Source organism: Aspergillus heteromorphus (genome assembly GCF_003184545.1).
Source record: "Aspergillus heteromorphus CBS 117.55 chromosome Unknown BO70scaffold_3, whole genome shotgun sequence".
NCBI classification, from domain to species: Eukaryota; Fungi; Ascomycota; class Eurotiomycetes; order Eurotiales; family Aspergillaceae; genus Aspergillus; species Aspergillus heteromorphus.
In genome coordinates this window covers 1398997-1416950 of record NW_020290408.1, presented here as the reverse complement: position 1 = coordinate 1416950, position 17954 = coordinate 1398997, and the positions used below count along the sequence as shown (strand labels likewise).

Genomic DNA, 17954 nt, shown 5'->3' with positions numbered 1-17954 from the left:
GTGGTGAGTTCAAACTACCTACTGTTATGGGGTGGGTATTATGTAAAGGTCATGATTATCAATATTACATAGATGAGCTGAGAAGGCCCCAAAGTTAAACAGCGAGGTTACTAAGGTACTACTACTACTATCAGGTTCAGCGTTCAGTGATGGATGCTATTCCCTGCGGAGATATCCACCCATGCAAGCAGCCAAAAATGCAATCTCAATATTCAATGTTATTCATCTAGTCTCTAGTATATCCTAGATCGGTTACATTCCAGTATGCCTTGGGGGTATCTGGGTTTTCTATCATCGCATCATATCCATATCCCAACATACATGAGAATCATCACATCACATCACATCACATCACATCACCAACACAAGTCAAGTCCTGGCCGAGATAAAAAGTATTGTAAACATAAGAATCATAATCTGGCAGTCACGTGGAACAGAGTGACTGTAATACCAGTAAATAAATAAGGAAAATATAATTGCCAGTCAATCAGAAGAAAAGCTTTTTGCACGAGCCGAGTCCGGTCGAGTCGAGTTGAAAAGAGGAGGATCTTCTTGATTGTTGTTATTGTTGTTGTGTAAAAATAGTTGGTTGTGTGGCTAGGTTCTGGAATCAGTTGCGCAGGGGCGCGACATCAGCGCCAATGCCGGAATCCGCATCGTCGATAAGACCCCCTTTGCTTTTCTTGGACATCTCTCGCTCAACAGCGTGCTTGACAGCGTCTAGAACGTTGTTGCAGGTATGCTTGGGCGGATATGATGGGGTGCCGGTCTGGTACACTCCTGTCTTGACCAGGATCGAGTACCAGGTGGCGTCACTGATTTCATTGAATTCATTGGTGCCCCGAATGTCCGATTCGGGGGTGTCGCCCACGAAATATACGGTGCTGGGCGGCTTGTTGATGTCATGGTAGTCCTTGCGCCATTCCTGCAAAAGCCGCATGGCGAACTGATATGTACCAATCTGCGGTTTGCCAAAGGCGATAGTGGAGAGCTCTTTGCCGGTGACGGCTTTGTATAGCGCCTCCAGGGACGCTCGAAGAGCTCCCATGCCGATACGTGTGTAGTCATGCGAGGTGGACCAGACCACGTCGTTATGCGAGAAGAACAACGGGGGGCCCTCGTTGTGGGTTTCGGACCGGGCTCCAAGATTCCCATCCTTCGTCATGAGACAGTCCAGGATGATCTGCTGGTCGCCAGCCCAGTCTCGACTATCGGCGAAAACAAAGATCGCCTCTATCCTCGTCTTGTTAAGATCCAGGAAGCGAGAGTTCTTGTATTCCTCCTCGGTCAACTTCCGGAAGGGTGTCGTGTCGTGCTTGGTCTTGATGATGTCTCCGGGAGTAACAACATCCTTGAAGCCATAGCCTTCTGCCACAATGCGGCACTTCTCACCCTCCCCACCGACGACAAGGACGGTGTTGTATCTTTGCGCCATGTCCCGCATCGGGGTGTGGCCACAGATGAACTGGCCAGGGGAGACTTCGAGATCGAGCTGTCGGCTAAGGTCCAGACATCGTTCTTCCTCTGTCTTGCCTCCACCATTCGTCACGAAGATATAGGGACTGGCAACATCAGTCAGCACATGTTTGCTAGGCAAACGGCATTATATACATACACACTGACTCCATACGGATTTTCTCCATTGATATATTTCAGAGCAGCAGCGGCTTCAGGAACGGGTTTCCCTCCCCTGATCAGGACTCCGTCGATATCAAAGGCGAAGGCGAAGTCGTCTGCAGTGGTGGGGGGCCTCTCCGAGCTAGGAGTAGCGACATGAGGATAAATATCATCAGAAGAAATCTCCCCCCCAAGTTGTTGCTTTGCCATTTTCATTTCGTTTGCTGTATTGTGAGAAAGGATGGAGGCCATGAGATGTTTAGGAGGGATGGAGACACTGGGGCTCCCATATAAGTCGGCCCGACGGGCGTCCAGGCTCGACAGCCGGCGCACCTTCTGGGATCCGAAGCCGTCGGTAGTAGTGGTCATGGTTAATGTGGGGTGGCGATGATGTGAAGGTGGATCGCAATGTGGGTCTGAGAAGAACAAGAAACAGTCAACAGTCACTATGACGAGACCGATCGATCACGAAGCAGGTCGTTTCAGGGGAACTTGTCTTCGCCGCGAGGTGTAGAAATCAATAGAACAGCCTTTATTTTATAAGAAGATAACTAGAAGAGATCAATGCGTTCCAGGAATGCAATGAGTACAGTCTTCCTAGTAACACGCTTATATATTTGTTCCTGGCAGGAGCTGGAACGCAGAACACCGTAGAATAATGGCTCACGGATGAGGGATGCGAATGAGGGCGATCAAGGTGGGGTAGGGTGGTGAGGAAAAAAAGAGGGTCACCCCAGACTTTTTGACGTTCGATGCCAGGGCGATTTTTATAGGAGACAGGCTGCAAGCGGTGGGCAAAGCCTGGAAGAATCTTCCTTGGGTGATGCAGCCTGTGGCGCCGTCATCGACCGCGTTTGGAGGAAAGGCTCAAGGCCACACAGTGTGGCTTCGCGGTTTGCAGCGCGTCGCCATGCTGCCCCACCGCAACCCAGGTCTGGCCGTGGAGAGTCAGGACATGCCAGATGCACGATGCACCCCGACAATGAAGGATGATGATGGTGGGGGCTGGCGCGCTGATTCGCTCCGGGTCACGGTCAGGGCGCCAGGCGAGTCGGCAGTCAGAAGCATCCCGGGGCAGGAGGTGTGGGGGGGGGGACCATCAGGCTGGGGGGAGGGGGGTTGTTCACCATCGAGGACGCATGGTGAAATCATTCGTCCTTCACCCGAGGGACAAGCTTGTTTGGTTTTGCATTATCAAGCAAGTTGGGACTGATCTCATGAGGAGAGTAAGTGGACGCGAAGAATGAATGAGGATGAGGAAGGACGAGATGCGGTGGACGTCAACCACGGGTTACGAGGCTATGATGTTACCATGCCCGTTACCCCAATTTACCGCAATTTACCGCAACAATACCGCCCGGCTGTCTGAGGGAGTGGTTCCTCCGTTGAACTTCCTCCTACTTTGTACGGAAGAGAATCATTTTACTAAGGCAGGCGGGATACCAGCGCCGGTCACCAATAATAACCCCCGAGAATCACCTGGGTCTTGACGCCGCGCCTGCAAGCCATCGATATCACCGCATCAGCACTGGCCAGAGCAGGAAGGCTAATGTATGTCCCTACATTCCTAGTCGCGTCCCAGCAATGAATTTCTCAGCCACCACACCAAGTGCGAAGCAACCCACAAGGATGTTACACCCTAAGCCTCCTGGGTGGTCGATACCAAGGGTTCCAGCCCGGTACTTTCAACTAGTTCTACCTTCTTGAAGCCAAGTAGTACTTTACCGCAAGTCAACAAAGTCATCGTAACTGGTAATAGTGCTGCCTCACTGCCTCACTGCCTCAGTCATCCCCCAAAGGGTTGATCGCCGCTCTGACGTCATGGCGGCACTGTCCTTCCCTGTGTCTGTACTGTACCGTATCCACTCAACCTGTCTCTCCCCCAGCATAGTTATACCCCCTATAGCAGAGCTCACATGGGCGGGATGCCGGTTTCCATGGCTAAAGTATAATCGGGCCACCGTGCTGCCTGCCCTCGGCCGGATGGAGAGATTTATCCCCAAGGTTGGGGCGGCTGCTGCAGGACTCCTGATGGGCTTTGCGTGACTTTCGCAAGATGGATGCAGTCTTATCTGACTCACGGCCAACGTCACGGTGTTATCGGGTGCGGTGCATGAGACGGCGGGGCTGGAGGCTGGAGAGCACCCATCGCAGCATGCGGTTGGCATGGCCTAGGTCCGATCCGACCATGATCGTCTCCCCCTCCACCCTTTTCCAATACATATGTACACCAATGGCAAAAGAAAGAAAGGAATGGACAGATTCATACACAGCGAAGAAAGGTAGAAGAGAGACCATATCATACACAAAAAAGCAACGCGCCCATTCTTATATATACGGAGATAGGTAACAAACACATTCCAAGCACATTCCAATCCGCCACTCGCAGTTGGTTTAGTACTTCACGGTGTGGCATGCCGTTCAATCCACGCGCAGGATCAGATCGGAGCCGCTACGCGACGGTGTCAGATTCCGTTCCGATGGCGTGGGCTTCCTCTTGGGCATGTGGCCTCGCATGCTTTCGATGGACCGCGTAGAATCAGCGGACTGCATGCATGCACGAGGTTCAGATCTATAGCCAGAATCCTGACCAGGCCAGTAGTCATCGGGGGAGTATGGTGCACTAAGGCCCTCAGGTTGGGGCTTGCCTCGCCGGATTTGGACCCGTTTGATATCGTCTCGTCCCACAATCCGAGGGCGGGACACGATCTCTTGGCCGGGGTTGATCGCTCCAGAGAACGGCATGCGAGGGAGACCCATAGGGCCACTGTCACTAGCGGCAAGCTCCCAGTTCCATCTGGGGGCTTCGTGCGTCGGCGTCCTCACTTCCCGCACCGGTGTGAGCGGGCGGAAACTACCGGAATGACGGGACTCGCGAGCACGGGTCTTGTCGTCGATGTCGACGTCTTCGAAATGGTCGTCTATATCGTAAGGCGAGCTACCGTTCGCGTCTGTGTTCTGGAATAAACGACGGGCAGCATTGGGGAATGAAGGCTTTCCGGCAGCTCTCGCATGGTCTGCAGCGCGATCTTGCCGGGTATCATTTGCATAATCACTCGAATCCAAGACAGGTGAGTGAAGTAGGCCCCCATATACGTCTATTGGACTCGGAGGTTCGAGTACTTCTCCGGAGTTTGTATAAGCAGGCATCTTTCCATAGTAGTTCGGGCCTCTCATGGCAAGTTTTCCATCCTGACCCTCCCCAAAGCCGTGCAGCATCGCACGGGGATTTGCAGGTAATCCCGCCATCGGGACCCGATTGTAGGGCCAGCCTCTTTGGGATGGATTTGATGAACTCGGGATATTCGGGTACTGGTCGAGAGCATCTATAAAGCCCGGCGGCCTCAGAGCGTCCTCTTCGAATAAAGTGGCATGACTGCTTGGTCGTGGCTTATTTTGACGACTCCATCTCAGCGGCTCTGGATAAAGCCCAAACGATGGTTTATCCGGTAACAGGTCCGAGACCGTGCGTGGGGATGATTGAGTCAGCGAAGCTTCAACATCAGAATTAGAAGTTATCGCAAAGCCGATCCTGTCGGTACTACTCCCCCCCATATAACTACCATTGTGACGACTTTCCGGTCCAGTGACGACAACTGCTGGAGTCTGTGACCTCGGTTCAAACGGAGTGATCAACCTAGAGGTTTCAGAGTCTCTGTCTGGTGCACGAGGCATAGGTCGGGGTCCAGTCGGCCGTACTGGTGGAAACGCAAAATCTGGGGGCTCTGACATAACACCCCCAATCTCGAAAAAATCACGACCTTTTTCCTGGTGCTGACGTCTGTATTTCTGACAACAAAGAAATATGATGGCTCCGACGATGAAAAATCCAGAAAGTCCAGATGCAATTGAGACCCCGATAACCGCGCCGGCATCGAGCTTACTGCTTTTATCCGACGTAGATGCCGATTGACCACCACTGGTAGTGTTGCCAGTATTTCCAGTACTTGTGGGGAGCTGTTGCGGAGTGGTTGCCGTCAAGGGAACCCGGAAGGTTTCGGTGGTCGCAAAGCTATGTTGAGTAGACGAGGTGAGCGAAGTTGTCATACTCGAGCTGGAAGTCGGAGTAGAAATAGAGCTGTGGCTGGAAGCGGAAGTAGAGGTGGAGGCGGAGCTTGAACTGAGGGTCAAAGGAGAGCTGGAGGTGGAGCTAGATCTAGTATCGGAGGGCTCAGTAGTCGTGGTAGACTCCTGCGTTTGTGTTGCCGTTGGCATAACTGTAGCAGTGATCGTAGCATGAGTTCGCGGCAAAGCTCCCGGCACGGAGTCGCAAATATCATATAGGTCAGAGCGAAACACTGTCTCCATCGAACACATAGAAAGACTGCAGCGGAACGATGCCTCCCCCAGTGTATAGCCGCTCGTCGTATTCGTCCGACACAGGCAATCGAGATCCCATCTCTTCGGACACGCATCCTTCGGGTAATTAGTATATATGAAATCTTCGACACAGTCTGCAGCACAGCTCGGGATCGGAATGGACAGGGACGTTGCAGATGCTGTCGAGAGGGTTGTCTGAGAACCATCTACGAGGCATAAAAAGAGGGACAGTGCTATCGTGCATGACCGTCCAGCGGGAAATAATAACATCTTGTAGAAGCCTTTTCACGGTCAGCTATTTAGTCGACTGTCGCTTCGCGGTTGAACCCACTCCAATGAGTTCTGAGACGAGGGGCATTCTGTAGGGTAGGTATTTGACTTACCTACATGAATGTCAACACTATGCAGCCAAAGCCTACCCCCGAAGTCATTGATGAGAGTAGAATATCATCTTAGGGGGTCCAGGGCAGAAAGTGGCAAGAAACATGCGGTACCCAAACAGTGGAAACGTTCAGAATCACCCCAAGCAAGCATCGAAACCGACGAAGACCGACGGCGATAAGGAGACAACTTTCAGGGACCAGCGCGATCCACGACATGCTGCCGTCATGGGCGTCAAGCCCACGTTGTGTCATGGCGCTGAGTGGCTGTCAGGTGAACCCATGGAGGTCTGAGGCCGAAATAGAGAAACCAAGGCCCTTATAGGCGCCTGGCTGAAACACGGCCGCATAGTGCCAAACGCAGCTGCCATGGCCAACAGATGAAGTTCTTCAGGAGGGCTGCCACAGCATCTGGTTGGACCCGAGATGGACAATGGCGGTGGAATACGCGCCGTGTTGGCGCCGAAGCTGCGGGTGGGAAAGAAGCCCGGCGGGATTGATGTCGGATCAGCTGATTTGGGGGCCTCAGGGCCCAGGCGGTCCATTTAATCCTGTTTACTCAACCATCCGACTAATTATCCAACTCTGCTGAGACAGTCTCCGAGACCTCTTCCAGGGGAGACTTCTTTAGTGTGGACTGGGTGACACAATCCATCCAGGGCTGGTGCCAAACCCCCGGTCGGCAAATCCGATTTCCCCATACCCACCCATGCTGCAGCTTACTGCCCGCTTAGGAGATAACTAGTACCTAGTACCATATCATAAGCAGCTACACGTTGGAATTAGGAATAATTCAATCAAGAATTGTGACATTCATCATTCATTAGAGGTGATCACTGCCATCAGGAAATAAGATAAAATAAAATAAAAAAAACAAAGCCCAGTATCACGATGAGCTGGTATCATGCGAAGCAAAGAAAGCACGCAGACAGACAAATGAAAGAGCAAAAACGAAAAAGAAACCCCGTCTCAATCACACGTCGCACTGAGCATGCCACACATCCACCCAATGGCGACGCTAATTTGGCGGGGTTGCATTAGGCTAGACTCGGTCGGGAGCCCGCGGAACGACAGTTAAGATGCTGACAACATCACCGAGACCCGTTCGATTGCAAATGGTGCGTTGGATGGGATACAGGCGTAGGACGAGGCGATCCCCCAGGCCAGAAGATCCGAACCGAAGCGAGCGAGCGATGTTAGCGATAGCAAGGAGGGCGGAGGTCGGTCTAGTATTTGAAAATAATATAGCTAAAGGACGCGCTAGTTAGCCTCCAACTCCTAGGCAACCATGACTTGCACAAGGGACCACGTACAAGGCGTGAATGACACCAGGGAGCCAACCCAGGATTGTCAAACAGATGTTGATCAGGAGATCAGCACCGCATCCTCGCTCGAGGAAGACACCCAGTGGGGGAAGAATGATCGCGAAGATGATCTTGCAGATATCCCTGTGGTTCCGTTCCGGTTAGCGATCCATCATGCTCCAAGGCCCTCGTCTTCAGTAGCTTGGAGTTCGGGCGACCGCAGGCCAGCTCCGCCAGGCCGGAGGGGCCGGAACTGCTCGCTCGCTCGGGGCTGATGACGTCGAAGGGAGGAGACGACTTACGAAGCGGTGAAAGGCATGGTGAGTTGGGGGAAGAAGGGATCTCTTCAAAAGATTGGACTGAAAAGGTTCACAGGAGGTGATGGAAGGTGGTATCGTAGTAGAGCAGAGGAGATGGAAGCAACAAAAAAAAAAGTCAGGAGAAGGGAGGGAGCGGGACCGGGACTCTTTAAATCCTGGGCGGCAAAATCAAGCAGCTGCCCTCCGCCAAACACCACTCGGGGGGAACGGTGCGAAATGGCCTAAAGGGCTCTGCGCCAGCTAGTCTACTGTGTATAGTGTCTACTACTACGTAAAGCACGTCTGCCGGTACCTTGATAATCGCGGGAGCGCCTTTAGGTAATGAAAAAGACCAATCGCCGCTAGCGATAATAGCAATAAACCGGGGCGGAGGGCGGCGATGATGCTGATGATGATGATGATGCCGCTGATCCTTCTCTCGGGGCTCATGGCTGAGCGCTACGTCATACGGTTTTCCGGCTGGCTGTGGCTGAGGCCTTGGCCTTGGCCGCTGGGAGTGATTGGCCCACGGGTGAGGTTTGCGTCGTATCGACGTTGCGAGCCTCCGGTTCGTGGCTGGTGGCCGACAAAAACGGATGATCGCGAATCATGCCGCCTAACTAAGTAGTAGTATGCTGTCACCGAGGCGGTGCAGGTTCAGTTCGGTCAGTTACACAACTGAGCATTCACTAAGTAAGGGTATTTCGCGCCGGCTTCTCGTTCAACCCAATCTTGGGCGCTCTCGCCTTGCGCCCTTGCCCTTCAGGCGCTTTTGGTTTGCCTTTCCGCCTTCCCTTTGTCCGGGTGTTATTCTGTTGCCTGAACTGAGTTCTTGGCGAGCCAAAACGAAGGCCCGGTCGGCCTGGGCTTCAGCTTCGACTGCTATCACTATAGTACTTCTATTTCTATTTCTGCACGGTTGAGTGGAACGTGGGACGAAGTACCTGGTCCCCAACACTTCGTACCACACTACCGGAGGCCCCAAACAAAGAAAAAGAATCGATATCAGACTACGGAGGCGCCCTAGTACCAGCGAGGGAATAGGGGTATGGATGGAATGCAGCATGGATCTGGTGGGCCGCCACCCAGCCCTACGGCTCACCCTGCGAATCCAAAGGCTGCAGGGGGCCGGACAAATGCCGGTCCACCCATCATGGTTATTGGAGTAGCGTGGTTTCGATTTCCTGCCGGCACAGAATGATATCATTCGACGCGCCCCCGTGCCTTGAACATCTTGCCTTGGGGAACGTTTCAGCAGAATCCTAACCGCCATGTGCGACGTATCTTATCGATGGCTGAATACATCATCGCGGGAGAAATCGCGATGATCGATAATCGTTCGTGTTAATGAGAATCCCGCTGATCGTGATACAGGGGATGGCGGGATATTGATGTACGCCATCCGATGTCTTTCGCCAAATGATAAGAGTTCCATCCATTCTTAAACCTTAAACGACCAGTTATTTACAAGGCGCCACATCAGCAACAACCACGGATTAGATAAATCTATATGCTTTTAGAGGAGTTCGTTATATCATACATATAGTGCAGACAGAAGAAATGCAAAACCCGCCAAGCACCGAAAAGAATCCACTACAGCCAACGCACTGGCCGCATATTTTGTGTAGACATCAACAACATATGTCTGGATATAGAGGAAGCCGGTGAGAATTCCAGTGGCGACCAGGGAAGCACCAAGACCTGGTACGAAAGAGTGTACACGCTCTTGCGCCTACCAACCATATTTATCAAGATTGTTTGTAATATAATCACATGGCTTGTGTCCGAGAAATGGGGGCATTACAGTGCATATTAGTCCCACTCCATCAAATTCTGCTCAGATCTCACCAGGAGATTGACAGTCCAGTTTTTGATCTTCAACCTGGTGTACTGATCGTCCTGTAGATAAATGGTACATTAGCTTCAGTCTACCTGGGACTCCTGGCCCCCCCCCCCGCGATTGCAATGTTCTTGACAGACGTGGACGGGGCCCGCCCCTTATCAGAATGTCCAGCTTTATTCCTCTACCTGGAGCATCGTTATTGCCTTTCCTAGTCCATCGACTCCGAGCGATTAGGAGTAAGGTAAGGCGTGGTAAAGCCATAAATAACACGAGAGGAGGGGTGGTAAGGAGGACTTCGCCGCATTGCTCGACCGGCTATTCGCTTTGCCACTCCGCGTCCGTATAGACGGGAAATAAGTGGACTGAGGGGGACTTTTTACCACCCTGTCTCCTATACAATTCTGCATTAAAGATCAGACTTCAGATGAACATCGGTTCCGGGAGTCCGGAGGCGTTTTTAGTGTCGAGTGTTTACAGTTTAACATTGCGAGCTCCACCTAGATATCCATCACAGCTACGGAGTAACCAATAACCACGTTGGGATGCCCGAGATCGGAGACACAGATAAGTATGCCTAATGTGGGATTTCCTCTCTAGGCTCTGCGACTTCAAACAAACTCCAGCAGTACCCCCGAGACCCTTTATGTCCTTATATCCACTACAGGAGTCAGTTGGTGGATCATCGCCCATTTTTGTTGCTACTACTTACTTTCGTACATAGAGCCTGGCCATATGCAGATTTGATACATGGGATTGCCTATGATCCGTCTGAATCGATCACCTTTCTTCACCCATTCGGCAACATATACCACCGTGCATCATGACCTGCGACGCCTGCAAGACCGGCTTCCGGTGGGACGGAACCCCCGTAGGTTCTGAAACCACGCTGGCTGGCAACCAGACATACGTGACCGGCACCTCCACGTCGGCCGCCATCCTGATAGTCCACGATGTTTTTGGATGGACGTTACCCAATGCGCGGCTTCTAGCTGATCACTACGCCCAAGAGGCCAATGCTACGGTCTATCTTCCAGATTTGTAGGTTACTCCCCCCCCCCCCCAAATTCTCAAAACCCCTTGTTCCAAACCCATATTCGCCCGACTTACTGGAACACAAACCATAAACGAAACAGTTTTGGCGGAGAAATCGTGTCACCCGAGGTTATGGACGACCCCGAGAAAAGAGCGGCGTTCGATATACCTGCGTTCATTGCCCGGAACACGAAAGAGCAACGGTTTCCGGAGATCCTCGCGTGTGCCCGGGCCCTGAAGGACGCATATCCCAAGGTCGGCGCCATCGGGTTCTGCTATGGCGGCTGGGCCGTCTTCCAGCTTGCAGCACACGGCACCGAGTTGTTGAGTTGCATTTCCACTGCACACCCGACGTTTCTCTCAGAGGCAGAGATCGCTGCATGTCGGACTCCGGCCCAGATCCTGGCGCCAGAGCATGACCAGTACTTGACACCCGAATTGAAAGAGTATTGCAACCGGGTGATCCCGAGTCTGGGAGTCCCGTATGAATATGTCTACTTCCCGGGGATGTCTCATGGGTTTGCTACGAGAGCGAACCTCAACAACGAGCTGCAGAAAGCGGAATTGGCAAGAGCGAAGAGAGCGGCGGTTCACTGGTTCAATGAATGGCTGCGTTAGCGTTGCAGTACCGGTACCGCCAGTCGTGTCATTTGGTCTCGATGATGTTGGTTAGTTAGCTAACTCGATGAAAGTATATGTGCTTGATATGTAGAAACTGATCATGTTCCAGGATGTGAGTCCAAAGATGGAAGCGTATTGTTCTTTCTTTAGCATTGCTTTCGACGCCGAGACTATCGTACAAGGTACCGATTCCGTGGAGAAGGACTTGGTAGTCGCGTCTCAGGGCGCTATCGGAGAGAGCTATCACCTACTTGCAAGCGGTGAGTAGAGCGGAGGTTGCCGACGCGGCGCAAGAATCGAGGGCCAAGTTTGATATTCCTGGATATTGGGTGGAAATGGCGAAGAGATAATTCTAGCCTCGGAATGTCAAATGTGTATAGACATCAATAATTCGTATGTCCAGTAAATGTTGTCGAGGTCGTAAAGTTGATGGGGTGCTGATGTCAACGCTGCCGGGACGGCACGGCGCCAAGGCGGGGTCAGGTGACCGCGCAGGTGGTCGGTCAGCCTCTCCGAAGCAACCAGCGTGTTCGCCTTCACGCCTCCATCTCCGTCTCGCTCCCTCAAGCCTCCTGCATCATCCCATCGCTGTCAACGCGGCCTGTCCCTCCCCTCTCCTGCCTCCTTCGGCTCTTTCTATAGCGTCAATCCATCTTCTTTAGCCCCCAAGGCCGTCAGATCCGTCAAAATGGCCACCGAGCTTTGGTACGTAATCACCACGCCGACTCCTTTTCCCGACATTCCACCCATTGGGACCGGGGTTTCTGGACCCCATCTGGACTGGGATGCCTTTCTGATCGAATATGCTGACATTTTGACCGTCTTAGCCCCGTCTACGCGGTAAGTCTCTCGCAATTCCACCTTCGCCGATGACACAACTCGAGCTCCATGCGACCCTTGGGTTAGCTTGGGTTCGACGGCATCAACCGGCAAAACACATCTCTGAGAGAGAGGATGTGTGCTCAGATAACTGATATTCGAGCTATATAGCCCTTCTTTGGCGCCCTGGGCTGCACCTCCGCTATTGTCTTCACCTGCTTCGGAGCTGCCTATGGAACTGCCAAGGCTGGTGTCGGTGTTTGCAGCATGGCCGTCTTGAGGCCCGACCTGATTGTCAAGAGTACGTTGGGAGCTCCGCAGAGCTAATGACTCCGGAGATACTATCATCTTAAGACCCATAGCACACGTGTTTCTAACTGGCGATCACTACAGACATTGTCCCCATCGTCATGGCGGGTATCATTGGTATCTACGGTCTGGTCGTGTCGGTCTTGATTGCCAACGATCTGGGCCAGAAGGTCCCCTTGTACACCGGATTCATCCAGCTGGGAGCAGGTCTCGCCGTCGGTTTGGCTGGTTTGGCAGCTGGGTATGTTCCACCTCTTATCGGCGGTCCTTCGCCTCTTGTTGACATTGAAACTAACCCCGTGGCCTTCAGTTTTGCCATTGGTATCGTCGGTGACGCAGGTGTCCGTGGAACTGCCCAACAGCCCCGTCTCTACGTCGGAATGATTTTGATTCTCATTTTCGCTGAAGTCCTGGGTAAGCTGATGCCTAGCGCAAGGAGTTTGTTCCAGGTTGTCTAACGATGTCTACTCTCGCAGGTCTGTACGGTCTCATCGTTGCCCTTCTGATGAACTCCCGTTCGAGGATCGACGCCACCTGCTAAAGGGACCTTTCCTCGTCTCCGTGAAATGACCCATGTGAACACCCGCCCGACGAGATCCTCGCGCCCATTTTTCTCGTCTACGAAGTGAAGAGCCCGGGTTGCTCATGCTTAACATGCATTAACGTGATGTGGTTATTTTGACTTATGTTCTCATTTTTATTTTTGGCAGACAATGACTTTTTCCGTCATTGTCGCGATGATAGCTGGGGAGAGGAGCGTGGAGAAAGTGGTTGACTGGTGGTGGTGGTGGAGGGAGGGAGATGAAGAAGGAAAGGAAACGAGAGAGGAAGACATTAGATTATATGCATCTCCCTCTTTCTTTCTTCTTTTCCTTTCTTCTCTTTCCCCCTCATATCAAAGGACAAGATATTATGTCGATGTGTGTGTGTGCTAGCCAAGATTGTAGACTAGGACAGGGGTGGAAAGCTGTGTTAGATACATTGCATGGCTTTTTTAGGTCGTCGTTGAAATTTGTACTTTATGGGAATTGTTCTTCCTGTTGCTGTATTGTTGTTGTTGTTGCTCTTACTGAGCAATCAATTCCTTAGCAATGCTTTTCCCTTCTTCGATCAGCTTGGGCCCTCTCCCCCCTTCCTTGGCGTCCTTTTATGCCTCTTACGCGACCCGTTTATTTTAAGAGAGGTTCTCATATTATATTATCTTGTATCACATAAACGCAAACACTTATCCATACTGAGCAATCCTTTCGATATCATCGAGCGGATGACCGACTACGAAGTCCATCACGAGGCATCGATCAGTCACTGATATATCGTATGACTCCCTTGCAGTGTATGTATTACATCTGCCTGCTTACCTGACCTCCACGTAGGAAACCCACTACAAACCTGATAGATATACTTACAAATAATCAGACGGTCAAAATCAACCTTTTCAGACAGAAACAATACTCTACGGATTATTTTCGACGTTCGAGGAGACAAATCCAATAACAGACAACCAGGACCCAAGAAAGCAGGATGTATATTTAGAAATAGCGTGAATAATAAGGATATTCAGCTGGACCAAAAAAGAAAAGCCAGGTATGAAAGATCAATATGTAACATAGTACTGTCTATCGAGAGAGGTAATGCAACGGGAGGTTAAAATATTCAAGCGGAAAAGAAATTGGGATGGATAAATGACGCCATAAGAACCTAGAGAGCGCATGGCATGGCATGGCATATGGTAGGTAACATGCACAGCCATACACACGCAGGAACGCAAAGCGAGAGATAAATAGCCAAGCGATCATGTGAGGTGAGAGTCTAGAAGGACTGCCGACGAAGACACCTGTGGCAAGATCAAGAGGGAGGGAGGGCGATTAAGAGGAAGAAAGAAGAGAGAAAAATTGGGATTGTAGTGGTAGCGTAGCAGATAACAACAGCTAAGGACCTCAATCAGGACCTCTCGAGCTTCTGTCTCAGGGTTCTCGTTCTCTTCCGCAGCTTCTTGAGCTTGTGCTTCTTCATCTTCAACTTACGCCGTCTCCTGGTGCTGATGGCGTGCATGGTGCTGTTGTTCCGCAGACGCTCGATGTAGGTGGTGCCGGAGTTGTGGGGGACATCGACGACAGCATCGGCCTCGCCGATGGCACCGGGGGCCTCCATGTTATCAGCCGGGAGTAGAGGCCCATTGTGGGCCTCGTAGGCGGCAATCCTGGCGTCGATCAACTGGTGGAGGGCTAAAAGGGTGGATTTTCCCTCGTCCTCCTTGTCCTGGATCTCCACGCTCGCGGCCCTCGGCTCAGGCGGCGGCGGGGGGTGGAAGGGGCGAAGGCCTCTCATGAGTTCGTCGACGGAGACTTTCAGTTCGGGCAGGCCGTTGCCCTTCATGTCGATGTAGTGCAGGGAGCCCTCTTCTTCGGCGCCTGCGTGGTGGGCCGGGTCCTCCATGGAGTCGACAGCGGACGAGAGGGTGAAGATAATATCGTCCACCTCGGGCTTGGCCGATTTCTTCGCGGTGAAGATGGCGTCGAAAGCTTCGGGGGTGGAGGTGGGAGGGATGGTCGTGGAGACGGAGATGGGTCGGTGGATGGAGAAAAACGACGCGACGTGGACATCTAGAGGGGATGAAAAGAGTCAGCGCGTGGGATGTTTCGCGAAAAGAGGGTGCTGTGGACCGAACGCAGCGGGGATATCAAAGCACTCACCATGTGGCTGGAGGTGTTGGGTGGAAGGCACACTGGGGAGTCGGGAAAACGCTGTCTGCTGCTTGGAAGCATTGCGACCGTTGCTGTCCTTGCTTCGCCGTCTAGAGGCTTTTCCTTCACGCTTATCTGCAGAGTTTACTCCCTTGGCAGGCGTCTGAGAGGAAGCATCGACTTTATTAGATCCATCACTAGGCTTCGAGGACGAGGAGGAGTATCGGCGTTGACGCACATGTGTCGAGCCGATGAGGCCGTTCGCGGAGGTAGTAAGAGCTTGACTAGACGCGCGAGATATACCGGCGATGGGCCCCATGGGAGCCCATGCAGCCCGGCGCAGAGAGGACGACAGCATTTTGTGTAGAGCCCAGAAGCTGGGGTGTCGAAGATGGTCGGGAACGAAGAGGCGAAATCGAAGTTGAGCAAGCCGATCATGCGGAACTCGGCTGATTATGTAACGCCCTCCCGCCTCAGGCATTATACCGTTGGGTCATGTGACCCAGGCGCCCTCGGGTGTACGGTACCTAGTAAGCTACTCCGTACTCTCACGACGTATAGTAAACGCTACCGCTACTGAGCTACTTGGGAGACATATACAGAAAGAAGCAACCTAGTTGATCCACAACTATCACGGTTTGAAAGAAATAGGCCACCCATATGGCGGTGTTTGATTAATCTGGTCACTATCACGCGCGCTCAATTAAGCCAAACCTTCGAAAGGTGACGCTATACTAGAATGGGGCGGGTTGATGACCGAAAAAAAACGCAGGACACCCGGATCAAGTGAAAGCTGCAGAGATGGCAAGAAGAAAATGTATATAAAGAATAGGGGGGGAGGAGGGGGGCAAAAAAAGGTACATATAGTAGAAGGCGAAGGGGGTTCACCGATAAACCAACAAGGGGACCCAACCCAGAAGAATGAATGAAAACGTTCGTTAAGTGCGGCTAAAGGCGCAGACATGGACGCAAGCAACACATGGTATATGGTATCAATCTGCATTATATAGGAAAATGCACCCGTCGCTGAACCGGATAAGACGTATAAGCTTTTGAAAAGTGGGAAGCTCAGACGCAGAAGTGTCGATGAGGAAGGACGTACAGAGGGAGATTGCGGAATATATAGGAAACATAGGAGTGAAGGCAAGCGTGCTCCGGAGGACGCTTGAGGGAATCAGACGATGGCTGAGTAGCGGAAGAGGGTATGGGTGTTGTCGACGTCTTGCGCTTGCAAAAGTCCGCATGAAAGTCAATCGTTCCGAAGTTCGCACATTATAGTATCAAGGTGTGGAGGTTCTTCTGGATGATCATGTCCTGCACCGAATCCATAGTTGCCTTCAGCAACGTCGTGTCGGTGGCGTTTGTGTAATGGATGTAGATTTCTCGATCCGGGATCCGATTGATTCCTCGGAAACGGTCTGCGAAGTACCTCGCCGCCGCATCAAAGTCCGTATCCAAGCCATTGTAGTCGGGGAAATGGCTGGACACGGGTGAAACGTGGAGTTTCCCTTTGAAAAGATCGATCTTGTTCAAGAACAGGATGATGGGTTTGCGCTTGAACCATTCGCCATTGACCAAAGACTCAAAAAGCATCATTGCCTCGTGCATTTGATTCTGTATTGGGGAAAAAGATCAGATTGGGTCTTGCGAAGGAATAAGAATCAGGGGGCAGGCACTTACGGCGTTTTGGTCTTCAACAAGGCATTGGTCATAACCAGATAGGGCCACCATGAAAAGAAGACATTGAACACCCTCGAAGCAATGGATCCACTTCTTCCGTTCGGATCGCTGTCCACCAACATCCATCATTCGGAAGTTCATTTGACCGAGTTCGAACAGAGTTTCTGTAATTCCAGTTGTCCGCAACCGAGCCTGCAGCATGTCCTGGTTATCTGGAAGCCACCCAGGAGTGAATATTCGGTCAAGCGAGTCAAAGAAGCTGAAAAATCTTAGTTAGCCTGCCCTCCGCCCCTTTAAAGGAGTTTCAGCACTCACTAATGCAAGTTATCATGAAGCGCAAACTCATGACCCCTGGCGACAGCTTTTTGAACACCCGTGTCATCCCACATGACTCTTAACGCATCGCGAACTTTCGGGTCTGAGAACGCCTCATCGGAGCCTACATCGGGCTCGAGTCCATCGACAAAGTCGGCCAATGGCTGGTAAAAACGCTCACAGGTCAGTCTATGCACCGGAACGGCGGGGTCTTCCCTTGGAGAATGGAGAAGTTGTTGAGTTGAGTTGCAACTACCTTTGTCCTTCCCAGCTGAAAATCGATGCTTTCCGAGCGCATAATGTCCAGCAAGACTTTGAATGCAATAATGAGATTGGAATATATCACCGCACGTGTCTGGCGACGCTCATCTTCAGGAAAGCCACCCGAGTGTATAATTCGCATCTGTTTTATAATCGTCGACTTCCCCGATTCTCCGGCACCTGAAAGAAGCCCCATGAGCATACGTTATGGTTAAGAAGCAAGATTAAGAGGGTAATCATCTGAATCCATACCGAGAAGGAGAATCTTGATGGTCCGATCCATCGTTTTCTTATCGTTCTTCAGGACCTTTTCTATCCTGGCACTTCGTTGGATGGCATCTTTGTCCGCTGAATCAACGGGCTTTGAACTCATGCAACCCATCTTTGAGGATGTTGTTATATATCCGGCTAAATTTTTCATCAGCAATCGATTACACAGAGGCGTTTGCGCCCAACATAGACACTGGCAC

At 51.7% G+C, this 17954-nt stretch overlaps 7 protein-coding genes across 7 annotated transcripts; 2 read left to right on the top strand and 5 right to left on the bottom strand.

The window, feature by feature from the left end:
• Positions 1 to 537: 537 nt before the first annotated feature.
• On the bottom strand, positions 538 to 2213 carry BO70DRAFT_135954 (phosphatidyl synthase). The gene is made up of 2 exons (XM_025538084.1): positions 1616 to 2213; positions 538 to 1562 (listed from the first exon to the last, which is right to left on the bottom strand). The coding sequence occupies exons 1-2, from the start codon at positions 1984 to 1986 to the stop codon at positions 611 to 613; spliced, it is 1323 nt and encodes a 440-aa protein (XP_025403017.1). The 5' UTR covers positions 1987 to 2213; the 3' UTR covers positions 538 to 610.
• A 1825-nt stretch (positions 2214 to 4038) lies between these two features.
• BO70DRAFT_426561 (uncharacterized protein) lies at positions 4039 to 7940 on the bottom strand (the record flags this gene model as incomplete). Its single annotated transcript, XM_025547802.1, has 4 exons — positions 4039 to 6033; positions 6432 to 6576; positions 7631 to 7765; positions 7924 to 7940. 4 exons carry the CDS (start codon positions 7938 to 7940, stop codon positions 4039 to 4041), a joined length of 2292 nt encoding a protein of 763 aa, XP_025403016.1.
• A 543-nt stretch (positions 7941 to 8483) lies between these two features.
• On the bottom strand, positions 8484 to 9475 carry BO70DRAFT_135802 (uncharacterized protein). The gene has a single exon (XM_025538083.1). The coding sequence runs from the start codon at positions 9191 to 9193 to the stop codon at positions 8642 to 8644; it is 552 nt and encodes a 183-aa protein (XP_025403015.1). The 5' UTR covers positions 9194 to 9475; the 3' UTR covers positions 8484 to 8641.
• Positions 9476 to 10239: 764 nt separating this feature from the next.
• On the top strand, positions 10240 to 11819 carry BO70DRAFT_426560 (dienelactone hydrolase family protein). Its single transcript, XM_025547801.1, has 3 exons — positions 10240 to 10429; positions 10485 to 10801; positions 10897 to 11819. Exons 2-3 carry the CDS (start codon positions 10584 to 10586, stop codon positions 11411 to 11413), a joined length of 735 nt encoding a protein of 244 aa, XP_025403014.1. The 5' UTR covers positions 10240 to 10429; positions 10485 to 10583; the 3' UTR covers positions 11414 to 11819.
• Positions 11820 to 12104: 285 nt separating this feature from the next.
• BO70DRAFT_350125 (H(+)-transporting V0 sector ATPase subunit c) lies at positions 12105 to 13085 on the top strand (the record flags this gene model as incomplete). Its single annotated transcript, XM_025541678.1, has 6 exons — positions 12105 to 12121; positions 12244 to 12256; positions 12407 to 12536; positions 12629 to 12785; positions 12855 to 12958; positions 13021 to 13085. The coding sequence occupies 6 exons, from the start codon at positions 12105 to 12107 to the stop codon at positions 13083 to 13085; spliced, it is 486 nt and encodes a 161-aa protein (XP_025403013.1).
• Positions 13086 to 14046: 961 nt separating this feature from the next.
• On the bottom strand, positions 14047 to 15619 carry BO70DRAFT_359177 (mitochondrial 37S ribosomal protein mS38). The gene is made up of 2 exons (XM_025542479.1): positions 15238 to 15619; positions 14047 to 15147 (listed from the first exon to the last, which is right to left on the bottom strand). The coding sequence occupies exons 1-2, from the start codon at positions 15584 to 15586 to the stop codon at positions 14486 to 14488; spliced, it is 1011 nt and encodes a 336-aa protein (XP_025403012.1). The 5' UTR covers positions 15587 to 15619; the 3' UTR covers positions 14047 to 14485.
• An 881-nt stretch (positions 15620 to 16500) lies between these two features.
• On the bottom strand, positions 16501 to 17866 carry BO70DRAFT_284852 (guanine nucleotide-binding protein subunit alpha; the record flags this gene model as incomplete). Its single annotated transcript, XM_025539137.1, has 5 exons — positions 16501 to 16842; positions 16909 to 17167; positions 17224 to 17387; positions 17477 to 17664; positions 17737 to 17866. The coding sequence occupies 5 exons, from the start codon at positions 17864 to 17866 to the stop codon at positions 16501 to 16503; spliced, it is 1083 nt and encodes a 360-aa protein (XP_025403011.1).
• Between the last annotated feature and the right edge of the window lie 88 nt (positions 17867 to 17954).